The sequence below is a fragment of the Elephas maximus genome, chromosome 21 (assembly GCF_024166365.1).
Source record: "Elephas maximus indicus isolate mEleMax1 chromosome 21, mEleMax1 primary haplotype, whole genome shotgun sequence".
Lineage (NCBI taxonomy): Eukaryota > Metazoa > Chordata > Mammalia > Proboscidea > Elephantidae > Elephas > Elephas maximus.
Genome location: NC_064839.1, coordinates 55,553,841 through 55,574,054, shown reverse-complemented (window position 1 = coordinate 55,574,054; position 20,214 = coordinate 55,553,841). Strand labels below are relative to the sequence as shown.

Here is a 20,214-nt window from a genome sequence, read left to right as displayed (position 1 = left end):
AGCCGAAGAAATACAAGTTGAAAGAGTTTCTGTCTGCACTCAGGGTCTCTGGTCAGGAACAGGCCCTGGGATCCTGGGCTTTCTTCCCAGCCTCTCAAGATCGGTGGTGGAGACCCTGCACACATTGCAAAGTGACCTTGAATATATTCCCTCATCTTCATCTGAACTCCATCCTGGAGACCACGTAGTGAGAACGCCATAACCCATACCACGTTGGACCTTTCAACCACAGCCTTTCCACGTTCCACCTCCCAGTTGACTCTACCCCACTCCCCACCTGTGATGTGTTCCCAGACAGGAATAATTGGATGTATCCAACACAGGCCATAGACACAGGAACAGCTGCGTGACAAAGCCTTGCCCAAAATCCTAATATCAAGTTGAAAGGAAGTGCAGATCCTAGAGAGACAACTCAGTGTCCATGCCATCACTGTCATAATCTGGGTTTCTGACCTTTGATGCCAGCCAAGGGGTGGACTCTCCTTTGGCCCACTGGGACCTCAGCCTTCTGGCAACATCTAGGAAAATCGAGAACTGACATACCTACTAGCAGAAGAAATCCAGTGGAAGAAGGGAGGTAAAGCGTGAATGGAGGGACCCAAACATTCATGTGAGATCAAGGTGGTAGAGGTGGATGTGGGTGAGGAAGGTGCAAGGTCGTCCCCGCCAAAGTCGTAGCATCCACACTTCTTCCCAGACATGTAACATTGAGCACAAGAGTACTGACAATCTGCCTTCCCCAGACTTTCTGAGACACAAGTTCCCAAGGTATCTGACTTTACACCATCTACACAGATCTCACAGTTAGTCACTGAGCCACAGGGAAAAAATGTATGGGAGTTGTGTGCATGATGAAGAGTCAAAGGGGAGATAAACACAGGCCACCTCGCAACTGAATCCCCACTACCCTCCCACCCTTGATCTCTCTCTGGGTGGGTAGAACCAGGACATATCCCACAAAAGTCACAGACTCAGGACCAGTTGAGTGACAAAGGCTTGCCCATCATCATAATGTCACTCCGAAGGCAACTGCAGAACCTAGCAAGCTGACTGAGTGACCCTGCCACAACTGTCATAATCTGGGTTTCTGATCTGCATTGCTTTCTTCTCACTTGTACTAATTCCAGAGACCTCAGTGAGAGGTGACTCCAGAGCTCAAAATGCATGCAATGCGGCATGTTGATGGTAAACAAGCCAAGACGGATCCTTCCTGGATAGAGCACTCAGTTCTTAGCCACCTTGACCACATGTCAGGTGATCCAAAACATGTATACAGGTTGCTAGGTGTAATCAACTTGAACCTGGTTGAAAGAAGCCTGCCTGGGCACCCATCCCAGGCAACAGGTGGCCTGCCCTTCTGCCCATTAGGACTTGAGACTATTCTGGCAATGTCTAGGAAAATTAGGAATCCAAATCAGCTACTAGAGAAGAAGTAAGTCAATGGAAGAAGGGAGGTAAAGCATGAATGAATGGGCCAAAACAATCATGCGTTACCAAGGTGGGAAAGCTTTATGTGGGTAGGGATAGGATCAGGTACTGACCAACAAGGTCTTAGGGTCTAGACTTCTTCCCAGACATGTAACACTGGGCACAAGAGTACTGATATTTCTACCACCCTCACACCATCGAGGACACAAGTTTTCAAGGCACCTGACAGTACAGAGTCTACTGGGATCTCACACATAGTCACCGTGTGATGGGGGGATGTGGACGGGACTTGGGTGTACAAAGAAAAGTTAAAGGGAAAATGAACTAATACTCAGTTAAATATTCAGAGACCATTCAGAGAGGACAGCAGGGTAGGGTGGTAGGTGATTATGTGTTGTGAGACTGAAGAAATGAGAAGATGGAGTCTGATTTAAGACACAGGGGAGGGAACTGGCAAGTGAGTTCCGATTCCTAAATTGAGTTAGCCTGCATGTGTTTCCTGAAGTAAGTGTCCAGCCCAAAGAACAGGGGCTGAAGGGCCTCCTATATTAGCTCAGGCTCTCTCTGGCCAGGATCAGGACATGGCCTCTTGCCCTTTCCTCCTGGACACACAGAAACAACGGTGGAGACCCTGGGCACATCACAAAAGGAACTCCATGCCACATTCTCTACGTTCATTTAGAATCCAACCACAGAGACCATCTAAAAAGGTGTCCCCCTAGTTCCTGCCCATTTGGGACTTATTTAGACACAGCCCTTCCCGGTTCCACCTCCAAACTCTGCAGCCACCCACCAAATCGTGACTCTTACTTCTGATAGGTAAAAAAAGGACAATGTCCCAAACAGGACAGAATGACTGAAGCACTTGAGATTAATTTCCGCCATGCTAATACCACGTGCAAGGAGGTACAGAGTTTAGCAAGCTGACAGTGGTCCCTGGGTTCCCAGTTGTAATCCAAGTTTCCTTCTTTATTGCTTTGATACTGTGTGCTGAATTCCAGAGATCTATGTGAGATACTATGATAGAATTTTGAAGACCAACGACTTCTTCACTGCACATACCTTTTTCACCAACATAAATGGCAACTATACATGGGGTCCTCACCAGATGGAGTGAAAAGGAATGAAATCGACTACAATATCTGTTGGAAATGATGATGGAAAAGTTCAGTATCATCAGCCAGAAGAAGGCCAGGGGCCAACTGTGGAACAGACCATCAAGTGCTCATAAGCAAGTTCAAGTTAAAACTGAGAAAATTAGAACAAGCCCATAAGAGCCAAAATACAATATTGAGTATATCCTACCTGAATTTAGAGATCATTTCAAGAATAGATTTGATGCGTTGAAGACTAATGATCGAAGACCAGACAAGTTGTGGAATGACATCAAAGACATCAGAAATGAACAAAGAAAGAGGCCATTAAATAGACAAGAGAGAAAGAAAAGACCAAAATGGATGTCAGAAGAGACTCTGAAACTTGCTCTTCAACATCGAGCAGCTGCAGCAAAAGGAAGGAATGATAAAGAAAAAGAACTGAACAGAAGATTTCAAAGGGCGGCTGGAGAAAACAAAGTAAACTACTATACTGACATGTGCAAAGAGCTGGAGATATAAAACCAAAAGGGAAGAACACACTCAGCATTTCTGAAGCTCAAAGAACTGAAAAAAAAATTCAAGCCTCAAGTTCCAACAGTAAGGAATTCTATGGGGAAAATATTAAATGAAACAGAAAGAACCAAAAGAGGATAGAAGGAATACACAGAGTCATTATACCAAAAAGAATTGGTCTATGTTCAACCACTACCAGGTTTATCATATGATCAGGAACCCATGATACAGAAGGAAGAAGTCCAAGCTGCACTGAAGGCGTTGGTGAAAAACAAGGCCCCAGGAGTTGACAGAATATCAGTTGAAATGTTTCAACAAATGGATGCAGAACTGGAAGTGCTGGCTACTCTACGCCAAGAAATTTGGAGGACAGCTACCGGGTCAACTGGCTGGAAGAGATCCATATTTATGCCTATTCCCAAGAAAAGTGATCCAACAGAATGCACAAATTAAAGAAAATTATCGTTAATATCACATGCAAGAAAAATTTTGCTGAAAATCATTTCAAAGCAGCTGCAGCCATGTATCAACAGATAACTGCAAGAAATTCGGGCCAGATTCAGAAAAGGACATGAATCCAGGGGTGTCATTGCTGGTGTGAGATGGATCCTGGATGAAAGCAGACAATACCAGAAGGATGTTTACGTGTGTTTTATTGACTATGTAAAGGCATTTGACTGTGTGAATCATAACAATAATGGAGAGCATTGCAAAGAATGGGAATTCCAGAACACTTAATTGGGCTCATGAGGAACCTCTACATACATCAAGAGGCAGTTGTTCTGACAGAACAAGGGGATACTGAATGGTATAAAGTGAGGATAGGTGTGCATCAGGGTTGTATACTTTCACCTTACCTGTTCAATCTGTATGCTGAGCAGATAATCCGAGAAACCCGACTATATGAAGAAGAAAGGGGCATCAGAATTGGAGGAAGACTCATTAACAACCTGCGTTATGTGGATGACAAAACCTTGCCTGCTGAAAGTGAAAAGGAGTTGAAACACTTACTGATGAAGACTGAAGGCCACAGCCTTCTGTATGGATTACACCTCGACTCAGGAAAACAAAAATCCTCACAACAGTATCAATAAGCCACATTATAATAAAGGGAAGAAAGATTGAAGCTGTCAAGAATTTCATTATACTCGGACCCACAATCAACACCCAAGGACGCAGCAGTCAAGAAATCAAAAGATGCATTGCATTCGGCAAATCTCCTGAAAGAACCTCTTTACAGTGTTGAAAACCAAAGACATCACCTTGAAACCTAAGGTGCACCTGAATTAACTCTTTTGAATTGTGGTGTTGGCAAAGAATATTGAATATACCATGGACTGCCAAAAGAATGAACAAATCTCTCTTGGAACAAGTACAACCAGAATGTTCCTTAGAAGCAAGCATGGCGAGACTGCTTCTTACATACTTTGGACATGTTGTCAGGAGGGATCAGTCTCGGGAGAAGGACACCATGCTTGGTAAAGTACAGGGTCAGCAGAAAAGAGAGAGGCCCTCAACGAGATGGACTGTCACAATGGCTGCAACAATGGGCTCAACCATAACAACGATTGTGAGGATGGTGCAAGACTGGGCAGTGTTTCATTCTGTGGTACCATAGCGTCACTATGAGGTGGAACTGACTCAAGAGCACCTGACAACAACAACATGCAAGAGGTGGAGTTTTGGTGGGGCTCACAGATTATCTGGTTCTTTGGAAACACCCTGATCCCATTCTGGGCTTCTTCCCAGGTCCATCTCCCAGTAATGGCAGCCAGAGGTGAATGTAGGGGAGCCAAGGACACACATAAAGTTAAATCTCACAGCACTGTTTTCGCAATTGTGTATGAAATCTCACTATCCAATACTCTGCAGGTCCTCAGAAATTATGAGGTTATTGTTGTCTGTGTCAACATCTAAGGTCATATCCACTTCGAACTTCAGCATCCTTTTGTCCATATGTAGAATAGGTCCCCGCTGAGGCTCCAGTTCCTTGATACTAGAAATCACCTCATGCTGGTGGAAATCCTGTCTGAAGTCTTTCTTCTTAGTAATCTCAGGGAAGAAAGGACACAATAAACCTTCCCACGAGGCTGCATCACAGTGTATGAAAGGAGTAAAGCAGCAGGCATATCCGCATTTCAGCTACATGGGGATTTGAAGATAACCCCAGCATATAGGACATCTGCTTGCTTTTTACATTGTTCAGCCATGGACACTTTCTATCAGCAGGTTCTTCTCTGGCCTCCGGTGTCTTCTACCAACAGTCAGTTCTAGAATCATGTCCACAGAATTGGAGCTTTTATAAGGAGAGTTCCTCCTCTCACCTACCTACATACTGACTCTCTTTAACTCAATCAGACTTGATTAAGTTCTGGCATAAATGAGATTTTTATTGATACAATAGAGAGCTCACCACAACCAAAGTAGATAATTTTATCTTGAGAGTGATTTCTTTTAAATATGAAAAAATTGCTGTAGTATCATCTAGACAAGATCCTGAATATTAAGTCTGTTCACCTGGATTGAGAACTGAAACATTTAAAAGAAAATATTTGGTATTAGTTGTAATCCTTAAGAATGGAGCTAGTTTGAAATACTTCTTGTTCACAAAAGTAAAACCTCAGCTCTGGGAAAAGGAATTAAAACCATATCAGAAGCTTTTTGAGAAATCACATTCATCACACCACAGCCATTTCTGAAAGGACTTTTTCTCCAGATTGTAAAGATCCTCTCTTAAAAGCATAGTCAAAAACTCCAAAACTGTTCCCCAATACTCCAGGTCAAGACAGTCAAGGCCCGGGATTTTTGTTGACTCAACAGGCACAACCACCCGATTAACAACAACATATATATTTCGAGCCCTGGTGGCACAGTGGATGAGAGCTCAGCTGCCAATATTTAGACAGAGAGAGAGATCAAGGCCTGGTTAAGCAGGGTTCATTCAGCACTTCGCTGCTAACAGAGATCGGAGGTCCAACCATGTGGAAATCAGCTTCCAAAAAGATGGCAGCCTTGGAAATCCTATGGGGCAGCTCTATTCTGTCCTATAGAGTCACATGCAAATCAAAACTAACTCTTCAGCAGCAGGTTTCGGTATTTTTGTTTACGTATGTATGAAAGTGTGCATGTATGCAAAAATGAATGTGCATACGTGTATATATATAATGTTTATTTATCTTATCATCTCAGTAAATGTTATTTATATTACAGCCAATTTACAAAGGTCTTCCATCATAGATTTACATCACACAGGAAAATCACATCAGATGACAAAATGGTAGACAATCACACAATACTGGAAATCACAGCCTAGCCATGTTGACACACTGTAGGGGGACACAAGTCAATCCGTAACAAAGACCTTTGACTGTATTTTTTAATGGGGTTGTTTGTATATTTGCGGTTAAGTTGCAAAACTTGTTTTCTTTCTTTTTTAAATTTGGATTTTAAACCCTTATTAGATGTGGCTCCTGATTGTTTTCTCCCAATCTGTACTTTGTCTCTTCACTTTCTCGATATCTCCACATCTTTCTTATGCACCTTATCGCCCAACTAGTAGGTAGCTATGCTAAAGGAACGAGGCCCTGGAGAAATAAAAAAGCACTCTAGAAACAGGTGCTGCATATGGAGGGAGAAGCAAGTTATTTGCTGTTCCTAAGGAAATCAAACTCCCTAAAAGGCCAGCCTCTTTCTCTTGATCAGGGTGGAAAATGTAGACAGCAAAACCTTGAAGAGTTAGCTTTGCCCACCATCACCCAGTGCTTCTCACACTCTGGGGAACATTTGATTCGTCTGCAGAATCTTTAACAATCCCCTTGCCCATGCCTCACGCAACACACAGTCAATTTCTCTTTCTGGGCTGAGCACCCATATAAATTAAAGTTCACCAAGTGACTCATATGAGACAAATCACTCAACAAGACGTGCTTCTCACAAATTAATCTGCACATGAATCAATTGAGAACATTGCTATTTTGATGCAGTAGGGCTGGGTTGCACCTGAAAGTCTACATTTCTGGCAAATTCTAGGTCCAAGAATAAACTGTGGGTGTGGAAGTTTTGTTTACTCTAAAGTTAATCAAATGAATAAATATTATATGGACCTTTGGTGTTTAGATTATGTGCAAATAAAAATACCGACATAAAATGTCATATTTGTGAATTTTATTCATATTGAAGAAAATGTACAGTACAGCTTTACAGTAAACGTTAAGAACAAAAGATCCATGGACTGTTCCCAATAATGGTTTCCACTTAAACATTCCCACAGACTCAGTACAGGGCACTGCTTAAATGAGACAGATCCTACTGATGGGTTCTTTAAGTCTTTCCAAAATCTAGTCACCTTCACACCAAATACACTTAATTGCATAGCTTCCAGTGACATTATACTTGAATATTTACTCCCATATTAACTTAGTTTCTTACAAAATAACTAAATTACAAAAACTATTATAGGCCTGTTGCATACGGTCTCTTTTATATACAACTTAATCTACAAAATTAAAATAGGCAGTCTCGGCATGTCTGTCTTTCGATATTGCCTAAGATTCCACCATAGCACTCACACCACAACTGAGGATGTCATTCAACAAATACACCCTGCTCCCTGCATCTTTCTCCTCTTGGGTCATTTAGTCACAACCAATTCATGCGAGGCTTGAGGCTGAGGGTTCCAACCATAGATGTCTCACTCCCAGTCACTCTCCTTAAAAGGAGGCCAGAAGCCTCACTAGAATCCGGAAACTGTGTCTCACACTTCTCAAGAACGCAAGGGCTCTCAACAAGAGGTGTAGACTACTCAGGAGGGAGAGAGGTGGGAGATGTTCTGAACCTGGAGCTCCACTGTCCATTGTCCAGTCTTGTGAAGACAATTCTGAGCGGCTGTCGTGGAACATGGTTAGAAAGTGCAGGTGGAAGGATAGGGCTGGCTTCGACAGTATTCAGTAGAGATGTGCTGTGTGGAGGCTGGAGGTCTGTCATCCTGGTGACTTGGGGTGGCCCTTGGGGTCCAAATTCAGTTGTATTGGACAGAGGCTGGCCACTTCGCATTTTAGGTTTCTGACTGTTCTGCTGCAGGATCTGGAGGGTCGTGAGTTTTGCTTTCTTTGCAGGATTCCACCAATTCTGTTCAGGAGTCTGGGCAGATCTTTTTCCTGGTGCCTGGATGCTGAGTGGAGAGTCCTGGCCCCTTCTAACTCTGGCAGGCTGTGGACTTGATTTTGAGATTCTATCAGGACCCTCGACTTGTGCCTGGGGGCTGAGGACATGGCCCAGGGCAAAGGTTTTTGAGGCCGGCTGGGAAACATAGTAAGCATAAGCATCACATCTGTTGTCTGTTGTGTTCGCCATGAGGGTAGAGTCCTGGCCAAAGTGTTTGGTTGCTGGCTGAGAAAAGCCAGTGATATCCACTTCTTCTTCTTTAGTTTGTCCATGACATGAGAAGAAACTTGGAACATGATCTTCCATAGGAGACCATGCAGGGAAGATGGATTTCCCATCAGGTTTCCTTACAGGTGGCCAGTTTCTGAGAGCAGGGTCCAGGACAGATCGCGTCTTGGTAGTGTGAACGGGCATGGGCCTGCAAGGGTGCTGTGGGAGAAGACACCACAGGATATTTATTAGGATTTCCTCCAAGTCAAGTGGAAAAGAAAAATCAACCAAACATAAAGGCGTGGAAGTTACCAACTTCTCTCTAACAGTAGAAGAAATACAGGCAGTTTCTTTGTATAGGAAGAGGTACCCGAACTCAGTTAGGCTCAGGGGAAATAAACTACAACATCAGCTGGATATATTGTTCCCATCAGGCTGAAAACTGTAAATTTTTGTACTATCCTGTCTTGCTTAATAATATAGAATAAGCCCTTTCCTACAGACTTCTATGGAGTGGACATGGCTACAGGTCTTTTGAAGACGGATGGATGGATAATGTGTTTTCAAGAGATATTTGGAAATAAGTAACACAACTTAAAAGATGCAGATTTTCCCATGTGCGAGACTACCTCTTGGAAGGCATCTGACTAAATCACTTACACCTATGCACGGAAATGCTCCCACTAGCGTGTTTTTGGTAGGCATGCAAGAAATACTACAAAAACAAAGAAGCAAAGGAAAAATGGCCCCTGAAATGTATGCAGAAAATTTGGAACCCTGTGGGCCAGAATAGAATTACAAAGCACTTGTCACAGAAGGCGCATGGGAGTGAAGAAAATCAAGCCTACACAGAAGAGAAATAGAGTGGGAAACCCAGTTGACTCACCCTCAAGTAGTCACAAGATTCTGTCGATTCCTTCCAATTTTGCTGCTCTTTCTCCTTGGGTCTCTTGGGAAATTTCTGGAGTAGAGCTTTCCTCTCATGCTCTTCTTCCCTGATTGGAAAACAGAAAAAAACCTGTTAAGTGGACATGCCCCAACTTATTGTCCCAACCTACGATTAGTATTCCAGGGGCCAAGTCCTATTCATGGATTCATGGTTTTGGGACGAGGGGGGTATTGAATCACTGTGATCTTTTCCAAGGCTGCCTATTCCCTCACCTCAGATTCATCCTCCAAACTCATTCAGCCCCCTAGATTTGTCCGTTCTGTACTTCAAGATAGAGTCTGCTGTTTTGTCCCTACCATGCGCAAACTTCCAAGATATGCCCCAGCCCCAACCCTTAGTGATTGTCCAGGACTAGAATTATCTCCTGAAAGTGGACACCTGGAGAGTATTGAGCTCTTGGCTATTTCTCTCCAGTTACCCTGTCCTTCTCTGGAGATGGCTGGGCACACACCATAGACATGAAAACACATCATCTACTTTAATATTCAAGGACTTTCCGTGTTTCTCACCTTTGTCTTTGTTCCTTCTCTCTTTCCAAGTTGTTAAAGGGGCAAAGGGTCTGAGGCTCCTGGGGCTTCTTCGGCTCCAGGTTCTCCTTCTTCATTTTTTCCAAGCCCAAGGCCTGGGGTACTGTGGCCGCACTCCAGCACTTTATGGGGCACCACTTACTTCTTCTTGTGTGCCCAAAGGCTCCACAGTTCTTGCACTTCCTCTGTGGGGAGAGAAGAAGGGTGCTTGGTGACTCAGCAAAAATAACAGGCAGCTTTCAAAGGTCAAGATAATATCATATTTTAATAGTTAGGTCTTGTTTTGCTGGAGGGAACATCTGCACATGGCCTGATAAGTGTAAGGAATTTCAGGGGATTATGGTCCTGCTCATGTCAGAGCAGGGAACTGGGAGGAACAACTGGAGAGTCTAAGGATGAGGTTTATGAGCCAGATTTCCAGAAACTGAAAGAACACTAGGCTGGAAAGGACACTAAATAGGGAGAAAGATTGCCCCTGAAAAACTACAAATGGGCTAATTAACCAGGTGAGAATGTCACAAACCAGACCAGCCTTGAATGAGAAAGAACAATTGAGTTAAGAACATAGACGGTTATGTGTTCCAAACATCTCTCTAGAATCCATGCAGCCCTTCTGGTTCCTGGGAGGTCCAAGCCTCCACTTACCCTGGGATCCTCCTGCTCTGGTTGGGGAGCCCTCTGCGCCACTGGTCCTCTCCATTGCCTCCTCGTGGTTTGGGCTTTATGGGGTCTGTGGGGCTGATGCTATGTGTAATTAACTGCTGTCTGCCTCAGCTCCTTGAAGCTTCAGGCCAGTCTTCCTCAGAAATTGATTTTTGGTTTCCTGAGTCACAAGATAAGGAAAATATCTTGCATGAATGCAGACAAAATTCCTCATGGACCTTCTTCTCCCAGTGGGTATGAAGGTGCCTCTCTGCTCTCTAAGTCAAACCTAAATCATCTTTCTCTGCTTGCAACGTGATCTCATTCTCTGCCATGATTACCTCCTCCCACAAAGGGAGCCTCCCTCAGACAAAACTCTTGACACATAATTAGTGAATTAGGATTTGCACCATTGAATGCCTGATTCTGATTTTTATACCTCAGCATAATCAACTGTATTAGGAAAAAACAGCCAAAGTTTCCCCAGACTTACAAAAGGATAGAAGGCTATGGGAATACTATGTCTGTTCTTTGTCAAATGTATAGAAAAGTCTGGGAAATAGTGTTCTTTTCTTAAAAGCTAAAGTTTCCACCTTTTACATGTTGCAGTTGAGTCGATTCCAACTCATAGCGACCCTATAGGACAGAGTAGAACTGCCCCATAGAGTTGCCAAGGAACAGCTGGTGGATGCCAACTGCCCACCTTGGGGTTAGCTGCCCAATGCTTAACTACTGCAATACCAAGACTTCGCCTTTTACATGAGAGGAGGCAATTTCCAATGATGAATGAACACATAAATTATTGTCTCTCCTAGTAGATTGGGATCTTCATGGTTGATGACCTGGACTGTTTTGCTTAGTGGTTTACCTTCATCATCTCACTTTATAACTTGTTTCTAATAAATGCTCAATGAATTTACATTAATTTTTTTTTAAGAACGTATAATAGAATTATTTAGTCTTTTAATTATTTTGGCAAAACTACCAGGACTCTACACCTGCTCATCCACTATCCCAGACAGGGCATTGGAATATCTTTAATTTGAAACTCAAATATTAATGTAATAATTAGAATTCAGAATGATGCATTTTATCAGTCTTTAAAATGCTGAGGAATATTTACTCAACACCAAGAGTCAAACCACTGTAGATTTTCACGAGTACTATTCCTCTGAGCATTGAAAAGAACTAAAATTTAAAAAAAGAAAAAGACTAACCTGAAGCCCAGCTGTCTTTGGCTGTCTGTCGACGGATCCTCAATAGATGGTTACCGGGACGACTCCGTGGTGCAATTTCCAGGACTTCTGAGGAAAGGTCACTCTGAGGGTGTTTCGAAAATAGGGAGTAAGATTCCTTCCCAAAGACTCTGGATGGGCTAGTTAGCCAGGAGACGAGGCCACAAACCTGGAGAGAAGACCAGACGCAACTGACCAAGAATGACAGACTCGCAAGCTTTTATGTTGTCTCAACATCATGTGATTTGTAAGCTCTTTAATCCAATCAATCCAACCCAATCACATTCAATGAGTCCAACGTAACCCAATCTCACTTTATCTAATTAAATCTTGAGATGGGATCCCGTGTAATGTAATTCACTCAATCAAACGCAATCAGTCAATAATTCAATTGGACTTAATCCAATCACTTTTACCTGATCAACTTAACCTAATACAATTACCATTATCTAATCATCTAATTTGTTAATTTGTTGTTTAAGATTCCCAGTGTAAGAAAAAAAAAACAAAAATCTGGAACCCAAAACAGCTACTAGCTAGAGAAGGACTCCAAAGGAAGAAGGGAGGGAAAGTGTGAAAGGAAGCGCCCAGACATTCATTTGGGACCAAGATGGTAGAGCTGGATGTTTGTGGGGACAGTGCCAGGCCCTGTCCACCAAGGTCATAGGGTCCAGGCTTCTTCCCAGACAGGTAACACTGGGCACAAGACTACTGGCAATCTGCCCTCCTCAGACCTTTGAGAACACAAGTTCTCAAGGCACCTGACCCTACAGAGTCTATTCAGAACTCATAGATAGGCACCTGGCCACAGCAGGATATGGACATGAGTTGGGTACATGATAAGGAATCAAAGAGAAGATTGATTCAGGATGAGTTGGAAGGATGGAGGCCTTTGAGAGGGGACAGTGGGGTAGGGTGGGCAGGTTCTTGGGCTTTGCCAGGCTGAAGAGATGAGAAGATGGAGTCCAAGTTAAAGAGAGTTCAAATCCACCAGCTGCTCTTTGGAAACCCTATGGGGCAGTTATCCAATATCCTATATAGTCACTATGAGACGGAACTGACTCCACTCCAATGGCTTTGATTGTTTTCTTTAGTTTTTTCATTCAGTTTTGTTTTGTTTTCTTTTTTAATCCAGAGGTAATTCTTGAGTTCCAGTCTCAAGGGATCTAATCATATCTTTAGATCCCTCCCATGTAATGTAAACCATTCACTCTAAGGCAATCAATCCAATCAAATTCAATATAAATTAATCCAATGACATTTACCTAATCTTGTTAATCTAATTCAATCATGGTAATCTAAGCATGTAATTTGTCAATACGTTCTTTAAGATTTGCAGGTTATTTTAGCAGCTGTAGTTTTTATTTATAATTTTTAAAAATCTTCCAAGCCCTGAACACATGAAATTTTTACTCTAAATTTTCTAATGCATGTCTATATTTTTCCAATTCTATACATAGCCCTTGATACATTTCAGATATATGTTTACAAAACATGAAAGACAGGCATATGATTACATTTGTTCTCGTCCAAGATTAACAACCAAAAAAACCAAACCCGTTGCCACCCAGTCCATTCCTACTCATAGCCAACATATAGGACAGAATAGAACTGTACCATAGAGTTTCCAAGGAGTGGCTGGTAGATTCCAACGGCTGACACTTGGATAACAGCCGAGCTATTAAAACTGTGCCACCAGAGCACCCATCCAACATTAAGGAGTAGTTATTACCTTACTGATGTGCAAAACCAACTCTGACATTTCAGAATTTATTATACGTGAAGGTCTGTTTAGGGGCAGTATATTCTATCCATTAGTCTCTGGCTTTCAAATCGACAAACACTGTATGATCCTACTTATGTGAAATAAGCAAATACATGTTGCCGTTGTGGTTAGGTGTCAAGTCAGTGCCAACTCATAGTCGCCCCATATACAACAAAGTGGAGAAGTGCCCCATCCTGCACCATGCTCACAATTCTTGCATACTTGAGTCCATTGTGGCAAGCACTGTATCAATCCATTTTCTTGAATGTCTTTTTCCCTGACCGTCCGCTTTATCAAGTATCATGTCTTTTCCAGGGACTACTCCCTCCTGATGGTATGTCTAAACTATGTGAGACAAAGTCTTGAAATCCTTGCTTCTGGCTGTGCTTCTTCCAAGACAAATTTGTTAGCAATTCTGTCAGTTCATGGTATATTTGATATTCAATGCCAATTCAAAGGCATCAATTCTCCTTCCATCTTTCTTATTCATTCTGCAGCTTTTCCATGCATGTGAGATGATCGAAGCACCATGGCATGGGTCAGGTGCACCTTAGTCCTCAAAGGGACATCTTTCCTTTTTAACACTTTCAAGAGGTCATTTGCAGCAGATTTGTCTAATACAATGTATCACTTGAGTTCTTGTCTGCTGTTTCCATGGGCTTTGATTCTAGATCCAAGTTAAATGAAATGCTTAACAACTTCCCTATTTTCTCTGTTTATCAGGATGTTGCTTATTGGTCTACTTGTGAGAATTTTTACTTTCTTTATGTTGAGGTGTTCTCTTAGGCTAGATTCTCTAGAGAAGCAAAACCAGGAAAACATATAAATAGAGAGAGAGAGAGAAAGAGATTTTTAACAAGGAAATGGCTCACACAGTTGTTAGAGATTGTAATGTCCCAAGTCCATGAGGCATGAAAGAGATTTCTCCTGACTCATGTAACACAAGGGTCTTGCGAACCCAAGATCGGCAGGCTGGAAAGCAATGCTACTGTAATGCTTCTCCCGACAAACACAGTCTATTTCAAGTAGCAGGCAGGTAATCTTCCATGCCTTTGCCATCTGAATCAGGTAGAAGTCTTTTTTTTTTTTTTCTTTAGTCACATAGGGTCAGGGGGCTCCACGGGGAACTTAAATTCTACCCCATTCTTATAGCAATACAGAACAAAATGGAACAAGTCAGGGCTAATAAAAGTACCAGGTTTCTCCCATCTGTCATCGCTAAGGAACTCCATGAAGTTGAACCTCCACACCCAACCAGCAGCAATTAATTTGAACATGGCACTGCAAAACAGGTCTACAATCCCATTTCTTCCATGAGTCAGAGACGGTTGCTGGGCATTTGAGCATCCGTCCCCACCTACCATCAACAACGTAAATCACGATGGACCCAGGAAAGGTGCTTTCTTCTGCTTTCCCCTCTCTTGGTATGAGGGTGGCACAGTGAGAATGAAGCACCAACCCACCCTGCTATAACAAGGCAGTGTGAGTCGGACTTCCACTTCATCCCTCCCTGGGGGCAGGGGCACCCAATTGGAAACTGACCTTGCACTCACACCTACAGGCAACAAGATGGTATGACGCTATATGCCCCATTTTCACCAGTAATCCACCAGCACTCCTTGTCACCTCAGGCTCCAAAGTACATCACAAACCTGCCCACTTTTCCCATCTGCACTGGACCATTAATCCTCCCCTTCACTCCTTCAGAAGCATCATGAGCAGTCCTCTCTATTCACTGTTCTCATTCTATATTGGCCACAGGCAATTCCTTGGACATAAATTCTTTCTGCTCTGAAGATTTGAGAACAAAATCAACTTCCTCAAAGAATGATTTTTCCTCCGCATGAAAAGAGTTCAATCACACACATCTTTGCATAAAAAAATGCCTTATGTTAGATAGGCCATGTATCTATCATTTTTACAGATCTCTCCTGGTAGTCACCATTACAACAGCTAGATTATTACCTTTGACACACATTTAAACAATCTGTAATAATTTATCCACTTTAACCTTTCAATATCAGACATTTTATTTTGCAATTTACTTTTATTGCCCATACTAGAATGTAAGTTCTCTGAACATAGAGACATTGTATCATTTCTACTTAAGCACCACAAAAAAGTCATGGTCTGAAATATCAAAGACCCTCAACAAATACCTGCTAACAAATTGAACATTTGATGAGTAAGTTAATAAGATACTTTAGATAAAGTACAAAATAAAAATAAACTGCAAAATAAAATTTGTGGTATTCACTCATGACTCAGGATTGTAGGGAAATTTCCTCCCCAGTTTCCTACAATATTCTTGACCTCACACCTTGCTTGGCAGCAGCATTTGTAACACTTGCTGAAGAACCTGTCTTGCAGCCTGCGCTAGATCCATGATACTTCTCCTACATGAATCATTTATGCCAAGGATTCCTCAACATACCTGTGTCACAATCCCCTTTCGGATCACATGATGCTATAGATATGCACACATCATATACGTTGCAACCTACTTGAAGTGCTTTGTAAGTCCTCGAAAGTCATATCTCAAACAATTTATTCCTTAATAGGTCTCAAGGGTATAATAAATACTACAGCAAAGCAAGAAAAGGAATTATTCTGAGAGGGGCAAGAACTTATGATGCAGCTCCAACCCTCTCCCTGGCCAGCTTTCATGAAAGTTTCACTTACAGAATGGAATCTACCCTTTCAAATATTTACTGCCTCAGAATGTTCTTTTTCAGGTTCATTTCATCCAGTGCAAACAGTGGGCATTTGTAGAAAATGTTTGCTTAATAGATATCAAAGGAGTACAGCTGCGTGATTCAATACACCTGAGTTACTGTATTCAGCCCCAGCAGTTCTGTGGCATTCAGAAAATGAGACTCTCTCCATGTCTGCAAAGGTCTCCCACGTATTCATTCTCTCAGTCACCTCTGTGTTTTTGAGGGAGAAAATATTCCATGGAAAACAAATCTAAACGTAGAAAATGACCCATTTTCTGACCCCAAATTCTGGTGATGTTTCCGCCAAGGTGCTCAAAATCCATCAGGGCTGACAAATGTGTTTCCTCTTAAAGATGGAACTTTCATTCCCTTTTAAGTTACGAGGGCAATATCAGAGGACATTTTAAGCATCATAAATAAATGCAACATGGGTATTTAGTCACAGAACATTTATTTTTCCATGTATCCATTCATCTTTCCCATGCATGTACACTTTTAAAACTATTAAAATAGAGGACATGCATCACATTGTGTTCTCAGCCTTTCACCTAGCATCTACATTTATTTTCTGACTGACCCCAATCTTTGTAATTATGTTTAGATATGCATAAAAACTAAAATTGTCCATGAAATCAACAATGACAGCAAGAACATTAGAAGAAAAATTGCCCATTATTACTCAACACACTATTTCCTCTTTTTTAAGATATCTACCAACATAATCCATTTTTCAAGAACTGCTAGTGTCTACGTATCTGCAAGTACTTGAAGTGGTTTACTTTGTTTTTGCTGTTTTTTTACCAAGTACTATATTCATGATTTCTAAAAGCATTTTACCATTCTGTATCTTTATAGTACGTATTTATAATAATTAGGCATTGGACAGAGATCTGATTTCTTACCTCAATTGCATGCTGAAAATTCTTGTTGAGGATTTTCCTAGCATGAGCTTTCTTTGTATTGCCTCAATGTTGGTGCCTGCTGATCCCAGCCTGCAGGGTACCAGTTCAAGCCAGGTCAGGTCTGGCAAATCCTTACTGCTTCTGTACCCCCTCTCTCTCCCCCTGTCTCTGAGTACAATTCCACAATGTTGCCTTTGATGTTCAGGTTTCCTAGATTGTCATATATAATCGATACACTTGTTTTTTCAGATCTTTGTCGTAAGAGGGACCACAGGAAGCGTCTGACTACTCCACCATCTTGAATCCACCTCTCCCAGTATGAGTTTTCTAAAGTGAACTCCGGGATGAAGGCTTTTTCACTTGGACTGTAGAATTAGTATCTCATCAATGTGACATCTTAAGTGCTGACTTAGGGAAGAGTGATTACTGTAGACTTTCATTCATTCATTGCACTGACAGTCTTTTGTACATCTGGGGATTCTCTCATGTCCCAAACGTGTTGTTCCGTGAGTAATGAGAATTCCACGTTTATTTCATAGCATTTTCTTTGCAGTATGAATTATCTGCTGCTCCCCAAGCAGCTTGTTACTCCTCGCAAAGACTTTCCTGCCTTCTTTACTTTTTCAAGATTTATTCCTACTCTGAGTTTCTTGTGTATGCCAATGCTGGAACTCCAGATGAAGATTCTTCCACAGGTCTTACAGAAGTAGGGTTTCTCTCCATGTGAATTCTCTGGGAGGTAAAATGGAAACTTTCTGGTAAAGGTTCAACCTCTTCTATTACAAAAATAGGATGTCTGTATTGTATGAGTAGTCTGGCGTGTATAAAGGTGAGAGCTGATGACAGATATAGTGTGTTACCCCTGTGTGAGTTCTCTGTGTATACAAACTTGGGAGCTTTGTCTAAGGGCTTCTTCACATTCATTGTATTCATAGGTACCTCTCCAGCATGACTTCTCACACATTCTTGAAAGCTAGCACTTTTATTAAATGCTGTACCCCATGGCTGACATTTTTATGGTTTCTCCCCACTATAAATCAATTCATGTTGTTGAAGGATTGAAGAGTAACTATACACCCTTCCACAACGATTACAAACATAGAGCTTCTCTCCTATATGAGTTCTTTCCTATTCTCCAAGATGAAAACTTGAATAAGTGCTTTCACACATGGCTGACATTTATGGTTTCTCTCTATTGTGAAAGTGTTTGTATAGTCACTGAACTCTCTTTCACAGTGATTACTAACATAGAGTTTCTGTCGAGTGTGAGTTCTTCCATGTTGTCTAAGGTCACAATATTCTCTTATAGCTTTCGTACATGGCTCACTTTTTTATGATTTTATTCCCGTGTGAGTAAATTTCATATTCTCTAATGTGAGAGCATTGCCTAAAGAGTTTCCTATATTGATGACATTTATATTACTTCTGGTCAGTATGAATTAGCATATGTTGCCTAAATCATGAATGAAATCTGAAGGCCCTTCAATGGCCATTACAAATATATGGTTTCTCTCCTATGTGAGTTAAACATGTTGAATAGGAGGGGAACAACCTCAGGTTCAGTTAGTGGGCAGAGCCTCTTTGTAAGTTAGAATCCCTACGATGGAGCAGGTGTGAAGTGTAAGTGGTGTTTGGCTGAAGACATGAGAGATGGAAATCTGAGTCAGAGGCTGAGATCAGGTGAGAGAGCTGGTAGGTAAGTGGAGAGTCCTAAAAAAAACAGTTGGGTTTGAATGGGCTTCTGGAAGGAAGGGCCCAGCTGAAGTAATGGAAGTTGAATGGGTTCCCAACTGCACTCAGGCTCTCTGGCCAGAAATAGGCCCTGGGATCCTGGGCTTTCTTCCCAGCCTCTCAAGATCAGTGGCGGAATCCCTGCACACATTGCAAAGTGACCTTCAATACAGGCCATCGCCTTCATCTGTTCTCCACCCTGGAGACCACCTAGTATGATACCTCATAACCCACACCACATTGGACCTATCAGCCATAGCCTTTCCACGTTCTACCTCCCAATTGACTCTCCCGTCCACATCTGATGTGTTCCCAGATGGGAACGATTGGATGTGTCCAACAAAGGCCACAGACACAGGAACAACTGAATGACAAAGGCTTGCATACCATCCTAATATTAGGTTGAAAGGAACTACAGAGCCTACCAAGACGACTCTGTGTCCCCACCAAGACTGTCATGTCCTGTGCTCCAGGCCTTTGATGCTAACCAAGAAGCGGACTCTCCTTAAGCCCTTCAGAACCTCAGAATGCTGGAAACATCTAGGAAAATAGAGAACTGACATACCTACTAGCAGAAGGAAACCAGTGGAAGAAGGGAGATAAAGCATGAATGGAGGGACCCAAACATTCCTATGAGATCAAGGTGGTAGAGCCAGATGTGGGTGGGGAAGGTGCCAGGGCCTGGCAACAAAACCTGTAGGATCCATGCTTATTCCAAGACATGTAACACTGGACATTAGAGAACTGGCAATCTGCCTTCCTCAGAATTTCTGGGATACAAGTTCCCCAGCCATCTGAAATTACACAGTCCACTCAGATCTCACAGATGGGCACTGGGCCACAAGGAAAAATGTATGGGAGTTGTGTGCATGCCGAAGAGTCAAAGGGGAGAGAGAATCAGGCCACCTCCCAACAGAATCCTGACCCCTACTCTCACCTATAATCGGTCTCTGGATGAGTAAAATCAGGACATGTCCCACAAAAGACACAGACACAGGAGGAACTCAGTGACAAAGGTTTGCTCATCATCTTAACCACTTGGAAGGGAACTGTAGAACCCAGCAAGCTGGCTGAGTGACCCTGCCACAACTGTCATAATCTGGGTTTCTGATCTGTCTTGCTTTCTTCTCAAGTGTACTAAATTCCAGAGTCCTTGATAAGAGGTGACTTCAGAGCTTAAAATGCATGCAATAGTGCACTTTAGAATTGCTGGGCCATCTCCCAGTCCCAGATTCCCCCATCATTTGCCAGTGCCCCTTTCCAAGCTCTGCCAATGGTTTCTGGGGGGATTTCCATGGTGATGGTAAACAAGCTGAGACTGAGCCTTCCTGTGTT

General features: G+C 42.3%; 1 protein-coding gene across 1 annotated transcript; it reads right to left on the bottom strand.

Annotated features, from left to right (window-relative positions):
* Window positions 1-7,835: 7,835 nt before the first annotated feature.
* Window positions 7,836-9,964, bottom strand: LOC126064585 (protein FAM90A27P-like). The gene is made up of 3 exons (XM_049863793.1): window positions 9,870-9,964; window positions 9,298-9,406; window positions 7,836-8,630 (listed from the first exon to the last, which is right to left on the bottom strand). The coding sequence occupies exons 1-3, from the start codon at window positions 9,962-9,964 to the stop codon at window positions 7,836-7,838; spliced, it is 999 nt and encodes a 332-aa protein (XP_049719750.1).
* Between the last annotated feature and the right edge of the window lie 10,250 nt (window positions 9,965-20,214).

Coding starts and splice junctions, on each gene's coding strand:
- LOC126064585 (XM_049863793.1), bottom strand. CDS start 9,964: ATGAAGAAGGAGAACCTGGAGCCGAAGAAGCCCCAGGAGCCTCAGACC. Junction 9,407..9,869: donor GAGAAGGAACAAAGACAAAG/GTGAGAAACACG, acceptor TTTTCCAATCAG/GGAAGAAGAGCATGAGAGGA. Junction 8,631..9,297: donor AATCTTGTGACTACTTGAGG/GTGAGTCAACTG, acceptor CTTCTCCCACAG/CACCCTTGCAGGCCCATGCC.